We start from the raw sequence: 8,762 nt of genomic DNA on the forward strand, positions 1-8,762 counted from the left end.
TTTAGTCCACTTCTATATCCTTCCCTTCAAGGCTCAGGGGTCCAGGATTATCTTCTGTATCTGTGTTAATTGTTTTCCCTTTTCTTTGTTGAAGAGGGTCTGTGCAATCTGTCTGCCTAGTCCACCATCTTACCGGAACTCTCTTTCTTTCTTTTTTTTTTTTTTTAATTTTTTTTTTGTGATTTGAGTGAATGTTTATGGAGCAAATTCATTTTCCATACAACAGTTCATACACATTTTGTCTCATGACATTGACTACAATTCCCCACAATGTAACAGTTCTCTTTCCACTTCCTCCCCATAGTTACTTCTTCCCTGTCCTTCCTTCCCAAGCACTCCTGTCCCCTGAGCAGTCTCTTTGTGCATATACAGCCCTTCTATTCTCCCATGATTGTTCTCTCCAAGAAGTGTATCTGCCTGATGTAAATGTTCACCCCATATGCCTGTCTATTGTTTGGCCGGAAGCCACAGGAGTGAGTTCAATTCCAAACCTGAAAGGTGGCTAGGGGCCATAGTCTGAGGGGCCATAGTCACCAGGTTCTATCAGAGCAGCAACCTGGTCTTTGTGTGTGTGTGTGTGTGTGTGTGTGATTTTGACTTTTGTTCCACATTGTTTTCCCATGTATCCAGGATTTCCTGCACTGATCCCCCTCCGAGTGGTTGGCAGTGGTAGCTGGGTACCACCTAGTTCTGCTGGTCTTATGGTCTTATAGGCTGAGGATCACATGGTGTACCAGTCTCTTGTATCAAGGCTGTGACCATTTGAAAGCAGATCACCAGGGTTATCTTCCAGCATGCCTCTGGCTGGATTTGAACTGACACCCTTGCAGCTAGTAGTCAATCACTAAATCATTTGTGGCATACAGGAACTCCTCATGACCTCTTAAACCACTGTAAATGTTGACAAATAATGTATTTGATATTAACTGTGAGCTTTTATGACACTGATACTTTAAAAGCATTATGTCATGTTGTCCTTACAACTTAGCTCAGTATCATTGCTTCATAGGACATTATATCTTACAGAGGAGGAAGTTGAATCTTAGAGAAGTGAAGTGACTAGCCCAAAGTTACCCAGCTGGAAAGGGCTGGAGTCAGAATGGAATGAGTCACTGTCCGAGTGTGATTTTCCCACACATAGCTCCAGCCCCTGGGATTCCAGTACAGGAAGTCTACTTGTGAGGTGATCTGAGGAAACACCTAAGGGGATGGAAGATGTGAGACAGGAACAGGGAGGTAGCCAAACCTGTAGTATTAATGAGCAGGTTGCTGTGTGGGGAACTGAAGGACCTCACCAGGGCATGAGCCACAGAGTTGTCCCATTCAAAGATCAAGGAAGCCAGGGTGCTTGTCCTCTACTCCTGTTCATCCCTGGGGCTTTAACTGCCAACTCCCTACAGGCTGGGCAAAGCCCTCAGGGTAGGTGCTGGTAGCAACTGGGGACACAGGCAGGGGAACACAGGCAGGATACCAGCAGTGTGTGCTCAACTACCATAGAGCCAAGGAGCCCCTGGTGGTGCAGTGGTTAAAGCCTTCAACCAGGAGTTCAGCAGTTTGAACCCACCAAGAAAGGTGAGGCAGTCTGCTTCCATGAAGATTTACAGCCTTGGAAATCTGCCAATGGGGCAGTCCTACTCTGTTCTTTAGGGTCACTGTGAGTCAGAATCGACTTGACAGAATCAGGTTTGTAATGGGTACCATAGAACCAAACTAGAAGTCACATGGTGCATGCATGGGGCTTTGGGTTCAGTGTACATGTTCAGTGCACATCTGTGACAGGGGCTAGCATTTAGACAGGGTGAAATTGGGATAGATAAGGTTTATTTGCTGCCTCGTTTCCAAAGGGCCCAAGCCAGCATCCTTTGGGAGGCAGAGAAGCAGCTTCTCTCCCATTCTGTAGCAGCCAAGGATGGGCCAGCCTCTGCAGCTAGAAGCAGCGTTCTTGGCATGTGGCTGGCAGTACTTTGGGTAATTCAGAATAAGTACACATTTTCAATTTAGGTGATTTATAAAACCATACAATAAGTTTCCAACAGCTCTAGGGCATGTGTACAAATTAAATTCATAATTTAGAGTGGATACAGGGACAGCAGCAGCCTGGAGCAATGCTCATCAAACACTTTCACAGGGTAGCAGAGGGTGCGTGGAGGCAGGGTACGTGGACTTGGTTTCCCCCGGGCTGGGCCCTACTGCGCCTGTCTGGCGAAATGGAGCCCTGTGGAAGGCCAGTGGAGCCTCTGCCACAGGTCTAAATAATTCAGAGAGTGCTTTTGAGGCGGAGCCAGGGGCTCTCAGAAGCCTGTAGGGGCCAGCCAGCCAGCCTGAGTGAATTGGGCCTCTTGCAGATACAGTGAACGAGGAGACAGCTGTCCTCTGCTGCAGCCAGTTGTTGCCTGTGGGAATGCGGGATGAGTGCCATCCACTCTCCTTCTTTCATAGAGAAACTGGGAAGCCAAACTTTTGCATAAAATCTTCTGGCTGTTTTTCTCCTATGTTGGCAGCTAATTTAAATTTATTAAAGAAATTTCTATATGGGGCAAATAGAATAGCACTGAGAGCCAGCTGTGGATTATATACAGCCAATTTGCAAACTCTGCTCTAAAAAGTCTTGCTTTATAGGACATTATATAACGAGAGATAGGAGGAAGGATGAGAATGAGGGGAAGAGGGTGAAGGGGGGCATGTGGGGCTCACTAGTAAGCAAGGAGAGGGCCATAGCTGGGCCTCGACCCTGGCCCTCAGTCCTGTGGCTCAGATTGGTAGCTCTGCTTGCTTATCTGGGGCACAAAGTATCTTAGTTTCCTATTGCTGCTGCAATAAGTAAGGAGTTCTGGTGGTGCAGTGTTGAAAGCATATGGCAGCCAACAGTTTGGACCACCAGCTGCTTAGCACGAGAAAGATGAAGCAAATTGCTTTCATAAAGATTTACAGGCTTGGAGACCCTAGGGGGCAGGTCTACTCTGTCCTATAGGGTGGCTATGAGTTGGAATCAACTTGATGGTGGTGGATGGTGGTGGGCTTTAGTTAGTGGGTGGCTTTAAAGAAGAGAAATGTATTTTCTCACAGTTAAGGAGACCAGATGTCTGAATTCAGACCCTTGGCTCTATGGGAAAGGTCTCTCTGTCAACTTTAGAGAAAAGTCCTTGTCTCAGTTCTGGAGCCTAGCATTCCTCAGTTCCTTGGCCATCTTCACGTGGTATCTCTCTTCTCCATTTGTGTGTGGGTATCTTTGTGTCTGTGGTGCTCCTTATAGCTAAGAAGTAGATTGGGTTTAGGAGACACACACTGTACTGACATGGCCTCATTAACAAAGACCAAACCCATTTCCACACATCCTCAGGTATAGGGGTTAGGATTCCATCACATGTGTTGTTGTTGTTGTTGTTGTTATGTGTCGTGGAGTCAGGCCCGACTCATAGCAACCCCTCTTGGGTTTCCGAGGCAGTATCACTACAGAAGTAGATTGCCCAACCTTCCTTCTGAGGAGTGGCTGGTGGGTCTGAACTGCCAGCCTTCTGGTTGGCAATCAAGTGCCTTAGGCACTTAGCTACCAGAGCTTGTGTTGAGGGGGACACAATTCAATCCATATCAGTCAGTGACTAGTGAGCGTTGTCAGTTGGCCTGCAGGCTCTCCTACCTGGAAAAGGAGCCTCTGCTTAAATGTGAATAAGGAGCAGCCAAAGAATTATGTGAATCGTGCTTATTCAACAATCTGAAATTTCAGACCATGGTAGGACTTCAGTGTGGATTCCTTACTAGGCTTTGCCCCACAGATATTCCCTCCTCGCTTGGATCTTGGCAGGTGCTGTTGCTTCATTTGGGATGCTCTTTCCTTGGGCTTTCATGTGGCCGGCCATTGCCTCTTCATTCAGGTCTTGGCTCAAATGTGATCTCCTAGAGAGGCCACCCTGGGTTAAGTAGGTCCCTCTGCATATTGCCTTATTGAATCACCATCTTTTAATGTCATCAGAGCACACGTGAGGCTCAAAAATGACCTCATGTGTTTGTTGATATATGTGTTAACTGCCTTTCTTCAGTAAGCATGTCAGCTGCTTGAAGACTGGTCTCAAGTTCACTGTTGTGCCTCCAGCATCTAGAACAGGCATGTAGTAAGGCTTCAGTAAATGTACCGATGAGAGGATACCCCTCGGAATCTGTCCTTCCCTCTTCTGTGAAGCGTATGGATTGTTAGATGGGCTAGAATAGGCCAGCAGCCAATTGGGGGAGCTCCTGACACGGACCTCTCATTGCTTCAGTCATACTGCACTCCTTCTAGTGTCTGGAGTGTGTCCCCTGCCTGTCTTCTCCTTTAGGTCTCAGCTTAGGTGGCAAATCCTGCAAAGAGCCTTTGCTCCCTCCACTTCCCTAGATTCTCTTTGTACCCTGGAGCAGCTGCATCAGACCTCCTGTGACACCATTTGGAATTGCCTGTTCCTCCAACTCTCTGACTAGATGCTGAGCTCTTAGCAGGAATAGCACTTATATGTTGTTGTTAGGGGCCATCAAGTCAATTTTCAATTCATAGTGACTGCATGTGACAGAGTAGAACTGCCCCATAGGGTTTTCTTAGCTGTAATCTTTATGGAAGCAGATCACCAGGTTTTTTTCCTGAGGAACCATTGGTAGACCAACTTTTCGGTTAGCAGCTGAGTTGTGCCACCAGGACTCCTTGGTCCTCATATACAGGCTGGTAAAGAAACAGTTGTCATCAAGCTGATTTTGATGCAGGGCAACCCTGGGTGTGTCAGAATATAATTGTGCACCACAGGATTTTCCATGGCTTGATTTTCAGAAGTAGATTGCCAGACCTTTCTTCTTCTTTTTTTTTTTTTTTAATTTATTGTGATTTGGGTGAAGATTTACAGAGCAAATTCACTTTCCATACAGCAGTTCACATATACTTTGTCTCATGTCATTGACCACAGTTTACCACAATACAACAGCTCCCCTCCCACTTCCTCCCCATAGTTACCTCTTCCCAGTGTCCATCCCTCCATACTCTCCTGCCCCCTGAGCTGTCTCCCTGTGCATAAGCAGCCCTTCCTTCTCCCATGATTGTTCTCTCCAGGGCATGTGTCCAGACCTTTCTTCTGAGGCACCTGCTGGGTGGACTCAACCCTCAACCTTTCATTTAGCAGCTGAGCACATTAACTGTTTACACCATTCAGGGAAGTACTCCTGTATAGGCTAGTGGAGCTAACATTTACTGATCATAACTATGTGTCAGAATTACTAGTCAGATGGAGTCTGATGAGACCCCCAATACTATGGCTCTGGAATACATTCTGCACCTGGAATAAAACTCACTCCCAGGGGCTGGCTCTTAGCCCAATAGTTAACAAGATGTACATGCAGACCACTCAACCCAGGATGACGCACCCACATACTGTATGGTTACACATCCCTTAGAGCAATAGACCATGGGACACCAGAGAACCAACATTCAAATTGAGGAAATATAGGACAAACAGGAGTGTATAAATATGAGAGGCACAGAGGGAGGGTTACAGGGTAGGGAGAGGAGGAGACTGGGTTAGGGTTGGACATGGTAAATGGGGAGTGAAACTAAATGTACACATAACGTTGAATGTAAAACAAGCTCTTAAAAAAAAAAAGAATCTGTGTGTCAGATCCTGTGCTAAATTGCTTTACGTGAATTCTCTTACTCAGTATTCCTAATATTCTGATAGGCTAGCCATTATTGTCCCCATTTTATAGATTAGGAAATTGAGACACCAAGAATCTAGGTAATTTTCCTTCAGTCTTAATACATGGGCAAGCCCTGATTTGAACATAAGGGAACTTGACTTCAAAGCTCTTGCTCTTAACCTTGGTACTATACTGCCTCCCCAAGCAGATGCTCAGGGAATGTTTGTTGATAAGTGAATGAATCCACAGGGCCTCACAGAAAGCGTTATTACAGATGCTTTGTAGTCATCATTTCCTGTATGGTCATTATGCTCCTGATTTAGAAGATGGTCCAAAGGCCATGGAAAATCCTATGGTGTAGTTCTACTCTGACACACCCGGGGTTGCCCTGAGTCAAAATCAGCTTGACACCAACTGTTTTTTTACCAGTCTATCCCCTAACTCCAAGCCAAGATCCCTAACCTTGCCTATTTGCCTTGGAAATTAAAAACAGGCAGCTTCAGCCTCAAAGGAGCACTGCACTGAGGATGCCTTTGATGAAGTCATTCCTGCGATTGGAGAGAAGATCAAAGGAAGCCCATGTTCCGGGAATGCTGGACCAGAGCACAGTCTCAGCCGGAGACCTCCTGTGCTGACTGCCTCTTTCTTCTGCCCCATAGATTGCCTGTGCTGCTGTGGACTGTGTCAAAGACCAGAACCAAGACCTGTGTCAGCAGGAGGCCATCAAGGCCTACCCCACTTTCCACTACTACCACTACGGGAAGTTCGTAGAAAAGTATGATAGTGATCGCACGGTGAGTTGGGGGAGGCGTCTGCCCTGAGCTGCTCTTGCTGCTTGGCAGGGAAGTACCCCTGAGGAGGGGCAGCAGAGGGGGCTTCTCGGAGACCCCAGAGGTCTGTTGGCCTATCCGCTGTGAAAACAGAGCTGAGAAGACACAGACTGTGGGCCCGGCTGAGACTTGGCGTGCTGGGAGGAGAGTCCCAAAGGGTTGTCACATGGATTCCTGGGTGCCTGGGAACAGTGGAACAGCAAGATAGCTAGGCAGGGTTTTTGGCTGTGTCCTGGGCCCGCCGTCTGCCCCCTCTGGTTATGGTCACTTGAGTCTATCCAGAGGAGCCCCGGATGAGAGGGGGAGGGAAGGAGAAGGGAAAGGATGTGCATATTCCTATCTGAGGCTAAAGTTCCTTTTTTTCTTTCTTTGTCTTTTTTTCTTCTTTATCCTTCCCTTCCTTTAGGAATTGGGATTTACCAATTTTATTCGAACCCTCCGAGAGGGAGACCATGAGAGGCTGGGGAAAAAGAAGGAAGAATTGTAATTTCTGCCTCAGAGAAAGCTTTTTCCATTACACTGTGAATGAAACTTGTTTTGTTGTTCTTTCTGAATTTACACATGTTCTCCAGACACAGTTTTTTATAGCCACTTATGGCCATTTTGTACAATTTTGAAATAAAATTAAACCAATTGTTTGGCAGTGTGGGTTTTTTTTCCCCCGAAGAACACACTAGCCCTCTCCATGGCCTGGCAGAGGTGGATGCCTGTGTTCTCCTTCATTCCTTGTCCTCTTTGGGTTGGGGACAGCACTGCACTGGCAGGGCTCAGGTGCCAAGATGGACAGTGAAGGAGGTCCACAGGTGCCTGACCCTCATCAGTCATTTGAGAGCAGGACAGGAAAATGGACTCATGAATGTTCTGGCGGCTGACGTGTAACTGGTTATTGAGGAGAAAGACATTAAGATGATCAGGGAAAATGAGACACTGACACAGACGGTAACCACATACTAGCTTTTTCTGCATCATTGTGATTTCAATTTTGTTGTGTTTTCCTGGAACTCATTACATATTTCTGTGTCTTAGATTTACTATTTCTGCCTTTTCTCCTCTTCCTCTCTCCTCTCTGACTCCTTCTCTCAGTCTTCATCTTCTCAGCTTGCTGACTCTCCCTTTCCTCCTCTCACTTGAAAGAAAATGAAGTCACCTCAACAGAGTGAGTGCAGTGGTCACACCTGATGAGGCACTGAGGATGGGGCAAGGGAGGGGGCCAGGTGTCAGCTGCTTACTCTGCACACTGGCTAGAAGGGATGAAGTGGGGGCACAAGTGTGCATGTTCTTGGTGTACAAATGTTAGAACTGTTAATCAGCTCCTACCACCACCACCATAACCTCCAAACCTTCACTTAGGAACGTGCCTGCTCTGCTACATCTCCTCGCTCTGCTTCCTGCTTGTGTCGCATCTCTTTCCACTGCTCTTCCCCACTTTCTGCATCGCTGAGTGACTAACACTGGCCTGTTCCCTTAGCAGGGCATTTGGAGCCAGAGCTGCCCCTATGATGTGTTCTGTGCTCTAGTGGCGTAGTGGATAAGATGTTTGGCTGCTAACCAGGTCAGCGGTTCAAACCCACCAGCCACTCTGTGGAAGGAAGATGGGGCAATCTGCTTCCATAAAGATTTACAGACTTGGAAACCCAGTGGGGGTCACTATGAGTCAGAATCGACTCGATGGCAGTGAATTTGGAAGTAAGATCGTCAGAGTTGGGTTCCATGAGTAGCACGGAGGTGGAGTTGCCTGAGTTGCCATGCTTGGGAGCACTGTTTGTGACCTTGCTGGGGAGGTGGCCCACTGGAATAGCAGTCCCTTTCCTGGACCCTGCCTCTTCCCTCTTGTCTCAGCTTCAGAGGAGGCTGAGAGCCACATTTAAGCCTCAGAATTCCTCAAGACTCTGTTGGCCTTCCTACTGCTACGTAGCTGCTCCATTTGTGAAAGAAAAGGGTTTTTTGTTTTGCTTTGTTTTTGTGAGGGGATTTGGGTGAATGTTTACAGAACAAATTCATTTTCCATACAAGAGTTCATACCCATTTTGTTTCATGACATTAATTGCAACCTCCATAATGTAACGGCTCTCTTCCCACTTCCTCCCTATGGTTACCTTTTCCCTGTGCTATTCTTTCCTACCTTCTGTGGATCTGAAAGGCTGTGCTTTTTGACAATTATGAAGGGAAACAAAATAATGGATTTTAAAAAAATACTTTGAGCTGCGCTGAAGAAGTTGAAACTATTATATTAGCATTAAAGGATAGCGGGGAGCTCTGGTAGCCTAGTGCCTAAGGCACTTG

At 46.8% G+C, this 8,762-nt stretch overlaps 1 protein-coding gene across 1 annotated transcript in view; it reads left to right on the forward strand.

Moving 5' to 3' along the window:
- Positions 1-6,966, forward strand: part of PDIA5 (protein disulfide isomerase family A member 5) — a 106,531-nt gene extending 99,565 nt beyond the window's left edge. The window contains exons 15-16 of the mRNA XM_007943913.2: positions 6,309-6,443; positions 6,886-6,966. Coding sequence (XP_007942104.2) covers positions 6,309-6,443; positions 6,886-6,966 — 216 coding nt within the window. The remainder of the gene's footprint in view (positions 1-6,308; positions 6,444-6,885) is intronic.
- The last annotated feature ends 1,796 nt before the right edge of the window (positions 6,967-8,762 follow it).

The sequence above is a fragment of the Orycteropus afer genome, unplaced genomic scaffold (assembly GCF_000298275.1).
Source record: "Orycteropus afer afer isolate SDZICR_OR568_19922 unplaced genomic scaffold, OryAfe1.0 scaffold00114, whole genome shotgun sequence".
Lineage (NCBI taxonomy): Eukaryota > Metazoa > Chordata > Mammalia > Tubulidentata > Orycteropodidae > Orycteropus > Orycteropus afer.